Raw genomic sequence first — 21,674 nt, 5'->3', positions numbered from 1 at the left:
GGGTTTCTCAAAACATATGTTTTTTTACCTGCAAAAGCTTCTCCCCACCCCAGGCCCATCTGTGCACCGTGGGGTCCACCCACACTGCCTGAGTTCCTGGCCTGAGCCTGATTCTCCTTCCACGGGGCCCAGGTGTCATCCTGGCGGGCTCTCACAGCAGTCCCATTTCATAGAAGAGGGCACTGGGCTTCCCTTCTCTGAGCATGGAACCTGTGCTGGGGTGGGAGGAGTCTGACTGCTTCTCTCCACCTCTGAGCCTAAGCCAGGGCATGTGGGGGGCACCTGCTTCCTAATGCTCCCCACCCCAGACCTTTGTCCTGGGGCCCCACTGGGATCCAGCTGGGTGAGGGGCAGACAGCAGAATGCTTGCCAGCTGATTTTGTTTGTCTGCCTGTTCTTTGGACCCCGAGAAGACTTCACAACAAAGTACTATATAAACAAGAAAGAAAGGGGTATATTTTCAGAGCTGAGTCTTCTCCCACTTTCCCAAGCACACCCCAAAAAGAAAGAAAGTGAGAGGAAGAAAGAAAAAGAGAATAAAAAAGGAAGAGGAAAAGAAGGAAGGAAGGAAGGGAGGGAGGGAGGGAGGGAGGGAGGGAGGGAGGGAGGGAGGGAGGGAGGGAGGAAATAAAAACGTCCTCAAACTCCTGAAAGCACAAAACAGAGAATAACAGGATCAGGAAATCTTGACATTACGCCGCTCAGGTCGCATCTCAGGAGCACAGAATGATGTGGGCTCCCTGCGGCATCACAGGAGCCTTTAAGAAAGTCCTCAGGTACCTGACCCAGCCTAAAATGAACTCTTCTAAACCTTTGGCTATGTATTTTTCGTTTTTCCCCATTATGCTTCTGAAACAAAACTAGAAATATTAAGAAAATTGGTAAAGTAAATTGCCAAAACTCCTACAATTATATTGCAATCAAACATGCACACACACATACACACACATATGCATGTACACACACAATCATATATATCTTATATATATATATATGAATCAGTATATTTCTTTTTCATTTTGCAACAGACCAACAGACCTGCTATCTTTCTGTTACTGATTTCTCGTTCTATTTCTTTGTGATCTGAGAACATACGTTGTATGACTTCTGTTATTTTCAGTTTGTGAACACAGTCTATCTTGATGAAGGTTCCATGTGACCTGGAGAAGAACTGTGTTATTTTGCTGTTGTTGGATGATATAGTCTAAAAATTAGATCCAGTTGATGATGGTACTGTTTAGTTCATCTATGTCCATACAGATTTTCTGCCCGCAGGACCTGTCAGTTTCTGGTAGGGGATGTTGAAGTCTCCAGATACAATAGTGGTTTTGTCTATTTGTCCTTTCAGTTCTATCAGGGTTTGGCCTCATGTGCTTTGATGTTTCCTTGTTAGATGCATACACATTAAGCATTATCATATCTTCTCAGAAACTTCATCCCTTTATCATATGTCATGCCCCACTTTATCCCAGATAATTTTCCTTGTTTGGAAGTCTGCCTTTTCTGAAATTAGTGTAGCTATTTCAGCTTTCTCTGATTAGTGTTAGCATGGCATATCTTTCTCTATCCCTTTACTTTTAATCTATCTGTGTCTTTATTTTTAAAGTGGGTTTCTGATAGCCAACAGATAGCTGAGTCTTGCTTTTTAAATCTCTCTGGTAGTCTCTGTTTTTTAATTGGTGTATTTTACATCATTCATTTTTAAGGTGATTACTAATAGTTGGATTCATACCTACCATGTTTGTAACTGTTTTTTATATGTTGCACTTGTTTCTTTTTTTAAGTTTTCCCTTTTCCTGCCTTATCTGGTTTTATATGATTCCATTTTCTCCCCCCTCATAGCATCTCAATTAAATTTCTTTTAAAAAATTTCAGTTGTTGCCCTACTGTTTGCAATATACATTTACAACTAACCTAAGTCCACTTCCAATAACTCTATACCATTTCATGGTAACTTACAGCAGCGTATTCCCAATTCCTCCTTCCCATCCCTTATAACATTGGTGGTATTCATTTCACTTATCCACGTGCTATAATCACCCAATACTTTTTTTTTTATAATCGTGCTATTATGACTTTGAACAAACAGTTATCTATTAGATCAATTAAGAATAAGAAAAGAGATTTTATTTTGTCTTTAGTATTGCTCCTCTGATACTCTTCCTTTCTCTATGTACATTCAAGTTTTTGACCTACATCATTTTCTTTCTGTCCAAAGAACTCCTTTTAACATTTTTTGGAAGGCAGTCCTGCTAGTGACAAATTCTCTCAAATTTTGCTTCTGAGAAAGTCTTTATTTCTCTTTCACTTTCAAGTATAATTTTGCTGGATATAGAATTCTAGGTTGATGGGTACTTTTCTTTCAATATTTTAAAAGTTTTACTCCATTCTCTTCTTTGCATGGTTTCTAACGAGAAGTCTGATATAATTCTTATCCTTGTTCCTCTGTGGGTAAAATGTATTTTTCCTCTGGTTTCTTTCAAAATTGTCTTTGTTTTTGGTTTCCTGAGATTTGAACGTGATGTGCTTAGGTGTAGGTATTTTTATATTTATCCTGCTCAGTTTTCTATGAGCTTCCTAGATCTATGGTTTGGTGTCTGTCATTGATTTTGGAAAATTCCCAGCCATTATCACTTCAAATATTTCTTCTGCTTCCTCTCCTTCTTCCTCTGGTATTCCTATTACACATATGTCACACCTTTTGTAATTGTCCCGTACTTCTTGGTTTCCATTTGGGAAGTTTATTGCTATATCTTCATGCTCACTGATTCTCTCCTTGGCCATGTCTGGTCTACTGATGGCCCCATCAAAGGCATTCTTCAATTTTGTTACAATGTTTTTGATTTCTCACATTTCCTTTCGATTTTTTTCTTAGTTTCCATCTCTCTGCTTACATTACCCATGTATTTTTACATGTTTACTTTTTTTACTTTTTTTTACATTTACATTTTTACCTTTTCCTTTGGAATATTAATCATACTCATTGTAAATCATTTGTTTAATTCCAAAAATCTTTGTGATATCTGAGTCAGGTTCTAATGTTTGCTTTGTCTCCTTAGACTGTGTTTTTTCTTTCCTTTTAGCATGTCTTTTAATTTTTTGTTGAAAGCTAGGTATGATATATTTGGTTATGGGTAATTAGGCTTTGACCATGAGATTTTATGTTAATTTGGCTAGAAGCTGGGCTGTGTTTAAGGTTTGCTGTGGCTGCAAGTACCAGAGACTTCAGTTGCCTAGAATCTCCCTGTTTGTTTATTTTCCTCCCCTATTATCTTTGGGTTTCCCTAAGAACTACTTCTTAAAAAGAGTCTGTGTCTTACAGCTCTTTCAGTTATAATCCACTGTTATTCTACTGAAGACCTGTTATTGGTGGTAAGACGCTGGGGAGGGGAAGCGTTCTATACTCCTCATTACTTCTCAGAGTTTCAGTTGGCCTGAGTCCCTGGGCTGTGACTTTCAGAAGCATAGCTTAGCCCTTTGTTTCTCCCCTTAAATGAGACAGGAAGGTTAGAGAGGGCTGGAGTTATCTAATTGCCCTTCCCCAGGTCAGACAAGACTCTGGTAAAATAGTTTCTCCTGAAGGATAGGTCTTTGTTATGAAGAAAGCTCTGGGCATATTTTAAAATGTTTATTTTTCTTCTCTTCCTGCCCAAAACAGAGGTGTTTTTCCCTCTGATCTTTACTATTTACCATGTGAACCTTGTGCAGTTGCTGGGGGGTAAAGCCCATGAAAGTGTGAGGGGCTTAAGACTGGGTCCCCAGAAGCTTTTAACTTTCAAACTAGTTCACACTCAGCTTCCAGAAGTTCATCAAAATTATCATTTAATAATAATAATAATAATAAATAAATAAATAAAGAGTATGGGAAGAAACTTTTGGAAGTGATGGATGTATTTATGGCATAGATTGTAATGATGGTGTCACAAGAATATACTTACGTGTAACCTCATGAAGTTATAAACATTAAATATGTACAACTTCTTGTATGTCAATCATACCTTAATAATGTAGTCTTAAAAATTACCATGTAAGTGTTCCTAACAGTGGCTTCTGGTGGCTTCTGCTTCAGTAAGCTGATCTTGGCTGAGTCTCTGTATTCACCTATTTCTTCAGATTTCAGAGTGGCAGTTTGCCCTGTAATCTTAACTCTCTGATACATCTAAGAAAAGCTGTTGACTTTCAGGTTGCTTAGCTTTTTCTTGTGGTGTGTATGACGTGATAACTTCTAAGATCTTTATGCATTAGAGCTGAAACAGGAAGGCCCCCCCTTGCTAGGGTGTTAACACATCTACCAAAGGCCTGCCTTCCCGTTGTGGGACAGAAGGATGGGCAAACTCTGTTGGGAAAACAAGGCCAGGAGCAGCTAAACCCACTTCAGGTCCATTCAGCATACCTGCCCTGCAACCTGCAAGAAGGAAGCGTCACCCAAGGGAAACTGAGGCCTAAGGGAACGAGCCATGGATCACATCCTCAGGAGACTCTGCACTCCTCTGGCAGCTCTGGCCTTCTGGAGCCCTCTGTCTCCTTAGGGAAAGGGTTGGACTGCAGTGGCAGCAAAGCATGGGGTCATGTGAAGCAGGTGTGGGTGGAGGTCAGGCTGACCAGGCAGACCCAGCAAACACCAATTCTACCCTCATTAACTATGACCTTGGGCAGGTCACCGTAATTCTGAGACCTCAATTCTCCTCTGCAAGCTCTGAAAATGAAAGTGCTTTCCTGGTACAGCTGTGGATAAGAGGAAAATCCCTGGTACTGAGCCTGCATATCACAGGTATCACATAAACACATTTCCTTCTTCTCCCAGCAGGAGCGCCTGTTACCTCTGGAATCCAGTTCAGTAGCCCCACTTGGCACCAACTCTTCACAGGTCAGGACTGCCTTTTTTCTATCCCACCCCACTATTCTAAGGGCTTTATGTGTATTCACTGATTTAATCTGCCCCCCAAAATGTATGATCTAGTAGTCAATATTGTTGCCCTGCTTTGCAGAAAAGAAAAATTGAGGCACCAAGAAGCTTACAACTAGAATCGTCAATAAGCAGCAGAACTTGAGTTTGACCCCAAAGCCCACATTCTAGGGAGAAGGTAAGGGCAGTGGAGATCCTTTACCTTGGGAAGAGGGAAGCTGGCACACGGAGAGTCCCTCCCACTGTATTAGTTTGACTGCAGGTTTTATGGGCTGGACTTCCCCTCCAGGGCTCTGGGTTCCAGGGTTTACTAAGGGGATGTTTGTGCTAGCATGGAAGTGGAAGCCCCAGGGGGCTGGGCTGCGGCTGCTGCAGACCCCAGATCCCGTGACCCTGCCCCGCCCCGTGCTTCCCGAACTTGAAAGTGCACATGACCACGTTAAAACGCAGATTCAGATTCAGTCTGTCTGGATCCGGCACAAAATCCTAAATTTCTAATAGGCTCCTAGGTAAGGTGGATGCTGCTAGTCCAGGGATTACATTTGGAGAAACAAGGTTCTACAGGACCCAGATTCTCTCAGGCCCAGCTTCTTTTGGTCTCTTCTTTTATCTCTGACTCCACCTGCCTGAATGCCTCAGCCCAGTTCTGCAGTCAGAAGTCTTTCCACTGCCACTTCTCAGGGGTCAGCGCAGCCTCTGAAAGGCATTTAGGAAAAGCTGCCCAGCGAAAGGTCAGCCACGTGAATCAATTAACCAGCATGGGCCATATCTATGAGTTGGGCCCAGCATCTTTCTCCACTTTCAAAGTCCTAGAATGCTGGCTTCTGGCTGAAAAACACCACTTACGTCACGCGTCACAATGGAGAAATGATCACAGAATCCGACCTCAGGGTGGACGTGAGGATGAAATGAATCAGCTCCTGGAAAGCAGTGAGCTCGGCACCCAGCACCCAGTAAGCGCCGCTTAAGTATTACCTCCGAGTTTTCTGAACGGACAGCCAGCAGATGTGAGTGAAGCTGCCTTAAAGTTCATTAAATGCGGGGGTCCTCAGACTTGAGTGTGCCATCCGAATGGCCTGGAGGGCTTGTTGACACACAGATCTCTGACCTCCACCCCTGGTGTTTCTGGTATAGTCTGGGCAGGGGGCCTGAGGAGCTTCCTTTAGAACCAGTTCCCAGCTGAGGCTGATGTTTAGGCTGCTGGTCCAGGGACCAGTCCTGAGAACCTCTGATCTAGGGAACCCCTGCCCCTGCCCTGCCGCTGCCTCATGAGGCAGAGCCTAGAGGCCAGGTCACACATGAGGCAGGAGTCCTCCCAGCAGCCGGGCCTCCAAGGACTCCAGAGAGGGGCCTGTCTGAGGCAGAGACCCCGCCACAGGCCTCTCCTCCAAGCCTGCTCCCCCCTGCCTGGCCCAGCGCCCCAGCTCTCAGAAGGCCCCTCCACCCAGCTTTGTTTGCATTCCTGGCGCCTGCGTCAGCCTGGGCAGCAGGCATGTCTATGCTGGCAGGCGCTGTGCGCCAGCCCTCCCGAGCCAGGGCTGCAGTGGCCACGCAGGGCTCACTTAGCAGGCTGGTGACTCACACTTCCTCCCAGATTCCGGGAAATGCTTTCCTGCTGCTGCTGCTGTTGCTGCTGCTTTTTTCTTGTGTAATGAGAAGTTCTCTGCAGACTTCCATGGCAACCTTAGGATGGGGAGGTAGGAGGAGAAGGTGGACAAATCCATTCCCAAGAGGGGCCCCAAGAATTCCCATCTCCCACACACTCACACACACACTTGCACACACACACCCCCAACCTTCTTGCGAGCCTCAGCCTGAGCCCCCAACCCACCATGGAGCTTTGGTCCAGGAGGGCCAGCCCCAGAAATGCTTGCTTTTATTAAAAAGGAATGGCCTCACAAAGGCACGACTGTAGGAAAGGTTGTAATTTGCCCAAATAAAACTTAATTTGATCCATGAAATAGCTGTGGTTTATTGTGTAATAGATGTGCTATGTGTTTCAATTTAATAGAAGCCAATATAATAGGGGGCCAGCTGGGGCCTTCAGAGGCCGGCCTCTTTCCCACCACGCACAGTAGGGCCACACAGCCTGCCCTCATGGTGGGACCTCCACCAGGAGAGGACAGAAAAGGGGTGGCCATAGATTCCTGGCCCAGACCACAGAGATCCGTGGGAGAGACAGCTCAGGGACAGACAAGTAAGAGTGCTTGAAGGGAAAAAAAGAAAAAAAAAAGGAAAGAAATGAAAACCACCCCTTTTCCAAAGCAAGACTGTGAGTGAGTCTGAAGAGGGGGTTGTGGGGGTTGAGTCACTTTCCTGTCCCCTGCTGGAGTGGGAGGTACCCTACCAGGGGATGTGGGAGAAAGAAGGATGGGTTTGTCACCTGGAATGTGTTGAGGAGGAACCCTCTGGAGAAGCTTTGAGGGACAGTACCTGAGGCAGTGGGCAGCGGCCTCAGGTCCTGGATCATTTTCGGGCAGGTTCAGCCAGTACAGGCTAAGGAAGCATGGGCCAGGGGTAGGGGGCTCACTTGGGTAGTATGGAGAGGCGCCCAGAGATGGCCCAATAGGCATCCCCTGCTCAGCCCACCCAGGCAGTGCAGACTGAGACCCAGAATGTAAGGGAGCTGCGCAAGTTGAGCCAGGGAGCAGCTCAACTGGCTCTTGTTCCATAAATGCTTATGACACATTAGTGCTGGGTCAGGGATGGGGAGGGCAAGGGTGGAATGCCAGACTGGTTCTACAGAGCCCTAGCAGCGCTGACCAACTGACAGAGACCAGTAGGGAAGGGAAAGTGAGGAGAGAAACTTCACATTTGTCAGGCATCTCCTGTGAGCTTGGTATCGCTTTAAAAAGGTCATGTCCATCATCCCGTGTCATCCTTGTGACAACCCTTCACAATAGGTAGCAACAGCCATCTTTTTCAGATGAGGAAATCGAGGCTGGGGCGGTGGCTTGTCCAAAATCATAGTTATCCCCGGCCCCTCTGCTGCCTCCTGTGAGTGGAGAAGTACCCACCCAGTTGCCCCATCCTTTCCCTAGTCCTTTCCGGCTCTGGGGCTCTGATCCAGGGTCCAGGTTGTTCTAGATTCATTCTCCCCATCAGTACTTCCCTAAAAAGGCCTTTATTTGGCTCAATGTGACCTTGGACAAACCTCTGAGCCTCCATTTTCTCATTTGTAAAATGAGAATAAATTACACATACCCACAAAGGCTGTTCTGAAGATTAAATAAGATACCATATAAAGATCACTGAAGCCAGGGGTTTGTATTCAGTAGGTCCTCATTAAATCTATCCATTTCAAACAACTTCTCCTGAGAATACCATATTCCAGGTAAGTTCTGGACATTAGTTTGGGAGGGAGAACCACCCCTCCTATTTGAATTTCAACTCTGCCGTTTACTTGCCAGGTATCTGGACAGGTTATTTTACCTGAGTCTTAGTTTCATCATCTGTAAAATGAACATAACATTAGCTACTTCACAGGGCTGATGGGATATTTCAATGAGATAATAGATGGCACATAATAGGTGCTCAATAAATGATAGTTATTTTATTATTGTTGTTATTGTTATTATTCTCTTTCTAAACTCTCTTCTATGACCTGGCCTCCAGTGTATATGACCCACATGTCCAGTGCAGAACTGCCCCCATAATCTTGCTGACGATGTCCTCTTCCCCCCACCACCAAGGATTTCTTAGTTTACCTGTGAACTGCCCTGAGGCTGTATCCCGAGCACCCCAGAAACAAATCACACATGAAGCCAATGACTGAAAGATCAGAACGCAGTTACCTGGAAGCATTTGCAGGACATGGCCTTCTCTTTTGTTCTTCCAAGGAAAGGTCACCTCTTTGCCAAACCCACTTTGGGGCTGAGAAGGGCAGGTCTGTGGGCATCAGGAAGGGCAGGAGCCTCTCTAGTCAGGGTGGGGTCTTCCAGGGACAGCAGTCTGAAAGCCAAATGAGAGACGAGATGCGCTCCATCACCTCTCGACGACTGGACGTGCTCCCCAACTCCCCTCCTGCCCTGCCAACTCCCACCTATGCCTACCGGCCCCTGAAGAGGCAGGAAGCCGAGTTAGAAAGCCATGCTATGGCCTAGTCCTCTAAAGGTGAGACTGGAGCCCTGGAGGACGGTGAGTCACCCAAGGTCATAATAGGTGTGTGTGTAGGTAGGTGTGTGTGTGTGTGTGTGTGTGTGTGTATGCTTAAATTATCTTTTTCATACACAAGTATCCCGTGATAACTGTTTCATACACAAGAATCCCCTTCTTTTTGAAAGTTCGCTTTATTCCAGTTCACTTCTATGAAAGACCTACATTAGTACTTGTTCTCACTAACTAAAAGAAATTTGAAGAGGATTTTCACTTTTATCAAAAAAGGTGAAAAGCCAAAATAGTGATCAGCATTCGTTTTGCCGCAAGCGTTATAAAAGCAGTGGTACCCAGAGCCGCCACAGTGGCCCGCCGCGCTCCTTCCCTGGGAGCCACCCTCAGCATCAGCCCCAGAGCTTTGAACTGGGTCTGCGAGCATCTCTGCTTTACCTCGATTTGTTTTGTGCATACATGAGCAAGATGTGTCCTAAGGTCTCAGAAAAGTCCACAAGAGCTCGTCAGGGGGTGATGCTTAGTGTAAAACTGGATGTAATTAAGTATTTTGATCATGGTGAACAAAAATAAAGATACTGTGCATACCTTGAATTTCAGGTCTAAGAACACTCAAAAAATTTCCATATAAATTAATGGTAATTGCTTCTTTGTTTTACACCATTTTAGCTTAAGAAAGATTTCATCGGAATGCTCTCCTTTCCAATGGTGGGGGACACCTACAATTTAAAATATCCTAAAACATGATATTTTTCTTTATACAAATAACACATGCTTATGGTAAGGTAAATAGTCTAGAAAAATAGAAAGTGGAAAGAAAAAAACACACACACAAAAAAAACCCACTTGCACCTTGATAGCCTCTTCCATTCTCCAAGGAGCAATTGCCATGAACTAAACACGATTTTTAAAGGCTGCATAATATTTTACCACATTGATGTGCCATCATTTGTGTAATTCCCCATTATTGGATGCTTAGACTGTTGCAGAATTTTGCTGTTATAAAAAGCTAATATTTCTCAGGAAAGATCCCCAGAGGCAAAATGGCTGGAACAAAGGGAATAAACGTTTTAAAGGCTTTTGATCCCGACTGAGAAACTGAGTTCCTCTGAAAGCTGTCCTCATTTACAGTCATCAGCACGGAAGGAGAACGTTATCTCGCTCATCTCACTTTATCTCAGCCCCACTGAAGCACTACTTTAAAAAAAAAAAAATAGTTTGGCCAAAGTAATAAGTGAGAAATAACATCTCACTATTTTAATTGAATTTTTTGTTTTCTACTGAGGTTAAACAGGTTTTCATATACTTACACACTTACATTTCCTTTTTGTTAATCTTCTTTGTGTGTCCACTGCCCATTTTTCTCTCCCGAGGCTTTTAGTTTTTTTTTTTTCTTTTTGATTTGCAAGTGTTCTTCACATATTTGTTTTTATTTAATTCTATTTATGGTACGTTTTGATGTACAGAAGTTTCCACTCATAAGTATATAAATACCTATATACATTTTTTTCTCTATAATTTCTTTCATAACTGCTGTGCTTAGAGAGGCCCGTCCATCCAGAGATCAAAATCACGAATATTTTATTCTAGTTATTTCATGGTTTCATTGTTTTCACATTTTACAGTCTCATCCATCTGGAATTTATTCTGTTCTATAATGTGAGGTGAAGATGTAGCTATTTTTCCCCTCCGCCACCCCCACCATCTCCTTGGTTTCCCTAGCACCACTCACTAAGCAAACCTTCCCTTCTAGGGGACCCTGTGACATGCAGCAGCCCCAGGCACTGTGTGCCCGCTCCATCTGAAGACACCCCAGTCCCCCAGCAATACCTTTGACATGTATTTACCATGCACTAGGGCCCTCTGTCTCTCACTGGGGACATAGAAATCAACACAACGGTGACCACCCTGCTAGAGAGAAAATAGGCCAGTCAACAGACAATCACCACACATGTGTCAAAGGCTTAAACAAGGAAGGACATCTGGATGCTGTGTGAGACTCAGCGGGCGGGATTCACCTGGGCCAGGTAAGGAGACAGTTGTTAGGGGGTGGGTCCCAGGGGAACAGACAGGTAAGCTAGAAGACTGAGAAATGAACATATGAAAAGACACAAACACACCCATCACACAGGGAGCACAAGGGGGTCTGGGTGGCTGGGGCCTGGATGGGAGGAGACAATTGTCACTATATGCCATTTTATGCCACATGCATGTAATAAATACATTAAATATTCACAAGGATCACTCCTTTAAATGAACAGAAAGGAGTTTTACAATTAAGTAACGGGGTGGGTGAAGGGCATCTAAAAAGAGGGAACAGCAAAAGCAAAGGCTTGGAGGAGTCACAAATCCGTTGGACCTACGTGGGTGGGGACTGGTTTGGCCTAGGTGGGTGGGGGCTGCAGACTAAGGAGCGCCTTATATGTCCTCTTATGGGAGGCCAACTGGTGGCTTTATACCAGGGAATGACTTGGCCAGGGCTACATTTTAGGAAGATCCATCTGGCTGCAAAGTAGAGAGAACAAAAGGAGCTCCTGGAGGCAGGTGGAGGGACCCATTATGAAGCAGCTGTGACAACCAAAGAACGATGATGATGTCCCCAGAGCCATCTGGGCTGGGGCTGTGCCTTCCAGTCTAGAAGCCTCTCCTGGAAGAAAGTCAGCCTATGTGCACCTGGCCTTTGGTCACTTTGGGATCCCACCCATAGGGCAGGATTCCAGGGGCCCCTTGCCCAGGCCACAGCCTCAGCGTGCTTGGCTTCTCTGGAATGAAAGCCAAAGGTATAGAAAACCAAGGAATTCAAAGGCAACAAGACTCTGAGGCAAGAGTGATCTCATCCAAACCCTGTCTCTGTTCCTTATCTCCCATGAGAACTTGGGCAAAAACTGAGCTCCTCTGAGCCTCGTTTTTCCATATCTGTAAAGTGGGACTAAAAGTGTTAGTGTGAGTGTCCCTTGTGAGTGTCCCATTAGATAATTTCTATGGCCTAGAAACTGTCACAGAAGACTCTGATGATATTGCCCATCTGGGTTAGAGCCAGGCCAGCCAGAGCCCTCACCCCTAGCCGAGTACCCTAGGAATCGCCAGACTCCAACTCAGAATGGGAACCCAAACACATAGACTGACAATTCCGCAATTTAAAACCCTTTGTGTCTCAAGGTGTTTTTTCTTCCCTGCAAGCTGTGGTGGGGACTCTCTCAGCACAGCTGGCCAGGTGTGGCAGAGATGCTGGCTGTAGGCCTGGATGGAGCCCCTCAGCCCCACAGTGAGGAGAGCCCAGGAGCCAGCCAAGGCCTGCCACCAAGGCAGACCAGGTGCCACTCAGCTTTCTGGGGATCAGATGTGGTTTATGACGTTCATTGATGTTATATTTTGGGTAGCATAAAGCAGGAGATTCTTAAAGAGTCAAAATAGTTGTCATCAGGAATGCTAACCATCCTCGTTCTATGGGTAGAGCAGGAAAGAAAAGGGGCAGGGGTCGCGGTGGCATAGTCATTTCCAAAGCGTCTGTTTCCAATACACAGACTTAGGAAACATCAAAATGCTGCCCATTTTAGACAACTTAACGCATTTGGCCAACACTGAATGGCCGATGCAAGAGATTTGTTTTCTGTCCTCTAAAAATCTAGTGATTAGTTATGTTTCTCTCAACATGTTAAGGAAAGTGCTTCTTGGAGTGCAAGTATACAGTGTTGTTTGTGTGTGTTTTTTCTAGGCATTCCTAAAGCTCCGTTTTGTTCATTGCTCAATAATGAGAAATAGAAAGCGAAACTTTAAAAACAATTTTCCAATTAATTTGCTGCTTCAAACAAAACTGACCAAAACAAAATAAAACTAAAGCTTGTCAACAACATAATATTTTTCAAATTCAACAAATGCTAAATGTTACTCACTACTAGTCAGGCCAGGGTTCAAATACTTCACAAATATATACCCATTTAATTTAATCTTCCTAACCACTCTATTCTTACACCCAAATGAGGAAACTGAGGCTCAGAGACTTTAAGTATCTTGCCCAGGGTCTCTTAGCTAAAGGCAGAACTGGGCCTGGAGACCCTGGAGTTGCCTCCAAAGCCATGGAAAGTCAAGTTTAGAAATGCTACCACCTGCGGGGTGTGGGGTAGGAACACCAGTTCTGGAACCAGAGAGACCCGGGTGGGAATCGTAGTTCTGATACTTAGTAGTTGTGTGACCTTGGGCAACTCGCTGAACTTCTCTGAGCCTTGTCTGTACAACAAGGATAAGGACTAAATGAGATGATCCAAGGTACCTCGTACAATAGTCCCCCTTATCCACAGGGAATATGTTCCAAGACCCCCAGTAGATGCCTGAAACTGCAGATGGTACCAAACCCTATGTTTTTTCCTATCCATACATACCTATGATAAAGTTGAACTTATAAATTTGGCACAGTAAGAGATTAAAAATGATAACTAATAAAAAATAGAACAATTAAGAACAATATACTGTAATAAAAGTTCCGTGAATGTTGGTCTCTCTCAAAATGTCTCATTGCACTGTACTCACCCTTCTTGTGATGGTGTGAGATGATACAATGCCTACACGGCGAGCTGAAAGGAGGTGAATGACGCAGCATTGTCACTAAGGAGAGGCTACTAGCGCCCTTCTGACAATCCGTAACAAGCACTTTACAGCTTCTCTTTGGCGTATCCAAATTGCTAGCATCACTACATTGCCCTTTGGGGCCATTATTAAGTAAAATAAGGGTTACTTAAACACAAGCACTGCGATACCACAACAGTCAACCTGGTAACCAAGATGGCGACTAAGTGACTAACTGGGAGTGAAGCGTCTATAGCGTGAAGATGCTGGATAAATGGATGCTTCACGTCCCGGGCAGGACAGAGGAGGACTTGCGAGATTTCAGCACGCCACTCAGAACAGCTCGCATTTAAACAGATGAATTGTTTATTCTGGAATTTTGTATTTAATATTTTTGGACCACCGTTGACTGCTGGTAACCGGAATCATGGAAAGTGAAAATGTGGACAAGAAGGACTACTGTATACAAGTCCCTCAGGAAAATAACTGCTCTTGTTTTTGCTAAACAAAGTACGAGTTCTATTGCTAGTGATTGTCCCGGCTCCCCGCCGCAGGTCCAATATGAAAGTCCACTCTCTTGGGACATAGACCTTTGGGGAAGGGGCAGGAGCTCTCTAGAGCCCCCAGGCTCTCTCAGTAGGCACCACGTAGCCATCTGGTTCAGATCTTTCATTTTTTAGGGGAAATTGAGGCCTAGAAAGGGAGGGGCCTCCCCCAGCATCACTCAGCCAGGTCTCCACGGTGCCCCCAGAAAGTCCAAAAAAGTCACATGGAAAACCATCTCTCTCTGTTGCTCAGCCCATGGGCTCCCTCCTGGGTTCATGTTCAGAAATTCTGGACCTTTTATCGACACCCCGCTCGCCTTACTGTGACCTGCTTTGAGAACAGTCAGGGAGGCTAAGAGGCTGTTCCAGCCTGTATCCCCAGTGATGGTCAGCTTAGACTGGACACCCCCTTCCCTAGCGCCCTCTGCCAACCGCCCAACCGGGCCAGCGTGACACACAGCTTCCTCTGGGCTCTCAGAGCTGCCGGAAGTCAGCAAAGGCCTCAAAATCTAAGAATGAAGAATTTTAAAATTTTGTCTGCATTTGCCTTTTATTACAAAGTATACGGGACAGACACAACAATGAGAATGCACGTCCTGCCACAGAACTGTTCCCTTAGAAAGGGTTAAAATGGCCAATTTTATGTTGTGACTATTTTATCGCAATAACATTTAAAAAGCATAGGGAAAAAGAAAAGGCTCTAGAGACGGATGGTGGTGATGGTTGTACAACAATGGGAATGTACTTAATGCCATGGAGCTGTACACATAAAAATGGTTAAACCAGTCAATGTTATGTTATATGTATTTTACCACAATTAAAAACAAACAAACAAACAAACAAAAACACCAAAAATGATCTGCACCCCTACCCTTATTTCTTCTCACTGCTTTGCTCAGGCCTGATGGCTTCACAGAAGCCTCTGCAGCACCACTGAGAGCCCCAAGTCATGGGTGTGGCTCCCATCGGCCACTGCCTTGCTGTGTGACTCTGGTTAGCACCTGCCCTCTCTGGGCCTCAGCTCTATGATAGTTCATAGAACTAAATGCACTCTAAGAACCTTCCCAGCTTCGACGTTCTGAGTCTGTGCTCTACATTATCAAAGGGACACCTCCCCCCGCCCTTCAACCCTCCCCCAAAATTCTTGCTACCACACTCCACAGAGGTTAGAATAAGGCTGGAGGACAGGAGCCCCCAGAGCCCAAGGACTGAAGATAGGGAAGGGGTGGAGGCTTCCTAGGGGCGTGTAAGGAGAAGCCAGCTGGGGATTGTCATGGAGACACATGATACTAATAAACACACCCCCTCTGATGCCTGCTTAGTCCTTTAGCATTTATAAAACACACCCACATCCATTACCTCTGTGACCCTTTCATTCTACAAACATCCAGGGGCCCAGGACCATGGGAGCGAATGGAACATGAGACATCGCTGGTTTCCAGGAGATTCCCCGGAGTGGGAGAAGGCCAGCGATGTGGTCAGAGCGTGGACTGAGCAGGCTGGGACATGGTCCAGAGTAGGTGCAGTTTGGACAAAGACCTGGAAGAGAAAGACAGACAGGTTTGGAGCGTAGTGTTTGAAGGGGGTTGGCCCGGTGGAGATGGGGCAGAGCTAGACTCCCGCAAGGCTTCACAGGCCACCCTAAGAGGTAGTTCTTTATCCTGAGGGTAGAGGGAGATGTCAGAGAGGAAGCACACTGTCCGATTTGGGTGCAGACCCCCACTCTGGGTGGAGGAGAGTGAATCAGAGGAGACAGGACAGGGGCAGGAGGCCCAGGGAAGAAGCCACAGCAGCTGGCAGGGGGAGGCCCTCGTGTGCAGACTGGGTGATCCCAGCAGATCACCGACTCTCCTGTCCCCCTGAGGAAACTGAGGTTTATACAGGTCAGGAGATTGACCAAAGTCATTAGCCAGTTAAGAGATCTGGATTTGAGTCCTCGTGTTTGCTGAGTCTCTGACCAAAGCTTTTCTCACCTCCTTGAGCTGTCTTCCAGGCCCCAAATAATACTAGTGAGCATCTGCTGAGCACTTCATACAGGCCAGTTCTGAGGGCCTGACATGCATTAATTCATTTGCTTCCCAACAACCTTAGGAGGTAGACTCTTATTATCCAGATGAGGAAACGGAGGCACAGAGATGGTAAGTGATTTGCCTAAGATCACATAGCTGGTACGTGGCAGAATCAGGATTAGAACTCAGCAGCTGCAGCCAGAGGTGGCTGGAACTTTTAAGCCTCCTGAAATATGTGTGTGGGTTGGGAGCTTCCAGGACAGAAGGAAAAGGGAGGGGGGAGTCCCCGGAGGTGAATAGAGGTGTGTGCTCACCCTCCAAAACACTGACGGAATCTGTGCCCAGACACAGAGGAAGCAGCTAGACCAGAAATCCTGACACCTGAGTTTTTGGCTCAGCTCTGCCCTGAACTTACTGGGTGACCTTGGGCTACTCAAACCCCTCTCTGGGCCTAGGGTTTTCTCACCTGAAGCATGAACACAAGATCTCCAGGGTGCCCCGTCTCTCCCTGTTCGACTCTTCCCACTCTTAGATCATGTCCCTCCACCCCCATACCACCAGACTCTCCCAGAGACTGAGGCAGAAGAAGAGCTAGGGATGGGGGTGGGCTATGGAATGGAGAAGAGTGGGCACCAGAGGAACTGACCTATTTCCAAACCTAGTCAATTGCAGGAAATCCTGCCTGCTGCCCCCTCCCCCTCTCCAGGCCTGAGCTTGGGTTTGGGGGCAGTAAGCCCCACCCACCTCACTTCCTGGGACTGCAGGGACCTGGCTCGCATCACACTCTCCAGGGACCAGGCTTTGTTTAGAAAGTGTCTCCTTTGGAGCCTGAGTCACCAGATCCCTGGGTGGTCTGGGGGAAACCACAAAGACGGGGGTACCGTGACTGGGAGAGAGAGGAGGATGGCAGGTCCTGCTGCCACTTGTGACAGCAATTCAGCCTTTCCTGTCTAGGACTCGGTTTCTCCATCTGTAAACTGCGGGGCAGGAACTGGATTTCAGACCCCGATGAAGAAAGGCACCCACAGGGCCTCCCTCCTCCTCAGGGAGGTCCGCAGCCTCAGGCCAGGGTGGGTCAGGGATTGATGGCCCTGGGTCCCCAGAGTTCAGCCCTTCCAGCTTGCCGACTTTCCCTGAGGGCCAAGCCCATGCCAGCTGAGCCAATCACAGCCAACCCATGGGAGGAGCCCCCAGCTGGCATCTGAGACAGAGGGCTTGTTCCTTTCCCCCAGGGAGTTTGGGCAAAGGACAGCATTCATGTCATAACTGAGAACACTGCACAGAGATTCTCGTGAAGATTAGACGCATGAACACCACTTAGGGTACAGGAAAGGCTCACCAGCGGTGAGTAAAGTGTTGTTAGTGATTGCCTTGAAAAGAAAAACGCAGTTACTGCCAGCTCATCCTTCTGCAGCGCAGCCCAGCTCTGCTCGTTGCGCTACAGGACAAGGGCCTGGGAGGTGCAGGGCCACAGAGGGAGCTGGTCTCCCTGGAGGGTCAGGCCTGAGACTGGCAGAGTGAAGAAGTGAAAGAATCTGGACCGGCAGGGAAACCAGGCGAGTTTTCCTTCCCGCAGGACAGTGTAGCTCGTGAGGCTTAACTCTAGAGGGAATCCGTGTATTCTGCCTAAGTGGACACCCTCTGAGAATCTGGGAGATAGGGAAAGGACGTCACCATCTGGTCTGCATGGAATAGGCCCTGTGGGGGAAGGTGGGAAACCTGATCATATCCCATCCTCTATGATCTCTATCAAATGGGAGTGTCAATCCCTATCACTCTTGCTCCCTGATGAAGGGGGATTGTGACCACCACTTCCACACCCAGACACTGGCTGCTTCTTCTAAGGGCAGGGAGTCTGTCAGGAGGCTGGTATTGGTGGGCACCCACCGTGCTCTGGGGAGCCAAGATGGGTTCAGGGCTCTGGTGACTCATTCCTTCCTGCAGCCTGCCCCCCACCACAAAGCCCCTACACGTCGCTTCTTTAAAGTCCAGATCTGATCTCCTCTCACTCAGAAACAAGCCCACCTTCCCCACTGCCTGCTGGATGTCACCCCAGCTCAGCTTGGCACGTGAGGGCTCCCAACCTCCCTTTCCAGTCTGGCCCGGTATTAATAACAGCGATAGGCACTGATGATGGACCAGGCTGTGTGTGCTTAGTTCTCCAGGCCACACCTATTTCTCAGGTGGGAACAATTTTATCCTCTTAACACTGAGGCACATTAAGAAATCTCTAAGTCTATGAGTGGCAAAGCTGGGGTTTGCACGCAGCCTGGATCCAGAGCACGAGTGTCCCCTCTCCTGCCTCCTGGGTATGCCACACACAGGATACCTCCTGGTTTCTGTGACTCCCATGGCCTTGCCCCTTTACTCCTGCCCCCTCCACCACTTCTAGCCAGTCAGTGTGCCATTCACTCATTGCGAGGACCGCAGCTGAAGCACTGAGCCTTCCTGGGAGGCCTCCCGATTCCTCACCTCAGCACTCCCACAGAAGTGGCTCCTGAGTCCATCCTTCCTGGACACCCCACTGACTGCCTGAGCCCGAGGGGCTGCCACACAGACTCCACCCCAAGAGTAACCAGCGAGGCGGGCATGCCAGATGAGCATCTTCAGAGCAGAGCCTCAGCCTGGAGTGCCCTGGCATGTCCAGCAGTCAGCAGGGGCCAGCCTGCAGGCACCAATGCACCTTAGTATGGAGAAGGAGCAGAGGTGGGGAAAGAGTCTATTGACAAATAACTTTGAGAAACAAAATGAAACGGTGTATTTCTAGGATATGGCGGCCATGATCCCCACCTCCTGGCATTCACACTAGTGTGTAGTTCCTCCCACATTGTAGCAAGAATGGTTTGTGTGAGCAACAGAATAGGGCACAAGTGATGGCCTGTCACTTCGGAGGTAAGGTCACGTAAGGTGGCAGCTTCGTTCTTGGTGTCCCTCTTTTGCATCATGTGCTACGGGGGAAGCCATGTCATGAGTAGGCCTCCGTAGTGAGGAACTAAGGCCTCCTGCCAACAGCCCCAGGAGTGAGCTTGGGGTCCTGCAGTCCCCGTTAAGCCTCAGGTGACTGCAGCCCTGGCCAACAGCTTGGCTGCAGCCGCATGAAACCCTGCACCAGAACCACCCAGCTAAGCTGCTCCTGCATTCCTGAATGCAGAAACTGTGAGATAATAAATGTGAGTTGTTTCAAACTGCTAACTTTTAGGATAATTTATTATGCAGCAGTAGATAATCCACAGGACTTCTCAGGGCATTTACTCTGTTGATATAAACCTCCAAGAAAGAAGATATATAATGTAACATTCCCCTTAGTTATTTGGCCAACGAGGCCTCCTTTTTTGAGTTTTCTCGAGAGAAAACTGATTTAATATGGCTCTGGTCCTACAATTAAATATAACTTCTAATCTAGATTTGTCACGAGCTAGCCATTTACCCTTCCAGAACCTCAACTCTTCCCTTTTATAGAGTAGAAAGAAACCACTGGATTTTGCATAAATCACAAATGCAGCCCCAGATGTACAGGTTCTGAGCTATTTGGTGGGGGATGGGAGGGTAGCTTGGCGAGGCCAGAAGGACTTCACTGTGGGTTCTACACTATGGTAGGTGAGCCGAAGGTCCAGCCTCCCAATCTTTCTTCCTCAGGCCATTTCCCTAAAGTGGTAAGAAACAGTGTCTTCTTCTAGCTTGTGTACAGCTTAGAGATGGGAGGCGTGGACCTGAGTCTCCACCGTCAGACTGACTTCCTTCAGGAGAGACAGAGCATGAGCCATCAGACGGGAAAGCTCACCCAGGATGGGTGGGCCATGCACTCATCCCTCCTCTTCCCCATCCTGGGGACACACTGCAGCCATAGCGAGGAAGGAACAGCAGAACCTCCTGTGGCCTTAACAGTAAACATATGTCCTTCCTCCCTTTGCAATTTCTTCCCTCTAGTCTTTATCTGGCAAAGGACTGAAACCAGGTGTAGGGTGCCTGAGTCAGAAACTCACTGAAGCACTCCACGTCCCTCTTTGTTAAAAAGAAGACAGTTAAAAAAAAAAAAAAAAACCATAATGCGAATACTTTATTATCGAGTGACTGGTATTAGCTTTTTGGCTGGGCATGAATATTTTTAAAATCATACACCAAACCCAGGCTTTTCCACCTAGCTCTGCTGTATCATTTTCTTTTAAAAAAAAAAAAAACATAAAGAGGGAGGAGGAAAAGAAAGAAAATATATCTGTATTGAAAGAATTATAAGCCAAAGTGCGTCTTTCTTGTTTTGTCCATATACACACATTGCACCATACATAAATAATTACATTGTAAAAATGACTCCATAATTACAAGTATAATATATATTTCCATATAATATATAAAACTTTATATTAAATCTAGGTAGATGATATTTGGGGGGTTGCGTCCGTGGGGGCTGTGTCTCTGGGCACGGCCTCCCCCGGAGGTGGGGCGGCCGGTGGGCCGCTGGCTGCTCGGCGGCCGCTATCTGTGGTTGTTGAGCAGAATCTCCAGCCAGCAGGGGCAGGAGGTGATAAACTGCCGGGAGTAGCAGGGCCCCCAGCCCTTGGCGAAGCTGATGCGGACGCTGTTGGGGTCGTAGGGCCCGTCGGCAGCGTCCGCCTCGGGCCCGTGCTGGAGCAGGCCCGAGCGCTCGAAGTCGAACACCTTGAGGGAGTAGCCGGGGGGCACCTTGCGCACAACGAGGGTGCGGCCGCCGGGCGCGTCCAGCGTCGGGGAGTTGACGAAGATGGGGTGCTCGCCCCGGTTGTAGGCCCACACGCCGTCCGGCTCCTTGCTGAGAAGGATGCCGAAGCCGATCTTGCTGCGCGTCCGCCGCACCGACTCGCTGCGCGGCTCCAGGTGGAGCTGGCCCAGGCAGAAGCCGCTGCCCTGAGGTAGGTCGTAGAAGATGCTGACGGCCTGCTCGTACACCGCGTAGAGGCGGCCCACACGCGTCCGGTGCTCCCAGTACGCCACGCTGCACCAGTGGCTCGGCTTGGTGGCATCTGGAGACATGCTGGCGTCTGCAGAGCAAGCACAGGGCACAGGGTGTTTACGCCGGGTGGGGAGGCGGGTGGCACACGGGAGCACAGGTGGCACTGCTGCCTGCTTGGCAGGGGTGCGCTGGTGTTTCTAGCCATCAACACGCATGCCAGCACCTACTGGGTGCCAGGTTGGACTCAGGAAATTTAACATACAGCAGGACCCCCCCCCACACACACACACACAAGAGAAAACAAGCTATGAACCTGCAGAGAAGGCAAGGCACCTACTGTGTGCTATGTTCTGTGGGAACACAAACGTGAAGCAGAGCCGGCTCCTGGCAAGAGAATTTCACAAGCTAGGGGCCTGACGAAAACCCACAGCCCCAAAGGCGGCACTGACAACGCTGAGGGGCTACAGCACTCCAGGCGCCCGGCACTGCACTTCTTACTGCCGCGGGCCTCACTCTGTGAAGAGGCCACCTCCTTTTTCCTCCTTTTAGAGGAGGATCCAAGACTTACCAGACACCAGCACCTGCCCAAAGCCACACAGGTACTGAGGGGCACGGCC

At 47.5% G+C, this 21,674-nt stretch overlaps 1 protein-coding gene across 1 annotated transcript in view; it reads right to left on the bottom strand.

The window, feature by feature from the left end:
* Nucleotides 1-19,320: 19,320 nt before the first annotated feature.
* SMAD6 (SMAD family member 6) overlaps nt 19,321-21,674 on the bottom strand; it is a 73,552-nt gene continuing 71,198 nt past the window's right edge. Inside the window, exon 4 of the mRNA XM_081050554.1 lies at nt 19,321-21,145. Coding sequence (XP_080906680.1) covers nt 20,604-21,145 — 542 coding nt within the window. The 3' untranslated portion in view covers nt 19,321-20,603. The remainder of the gene's footprint in view (nt 21,146-21,674) is intronic.

The sequence above is a fragment of the Rhinolophus hipposideros genome, assembly GCF_964194185.1.
Source record: "Rhinolophus hipposideros genome assembly, chromosome: 5".
Lineage (NCBI taxonomy): Eukaryota > Metazoa > Chordata > Mammalia > Chiroptera > Rhinolophidae > Rhinolophus > Rhinolophus hipposideros.
Note: the sequence above shows the minus strand (reverse complement) of the source record. Positions and strands in the feature narration are given on the sequence as shown.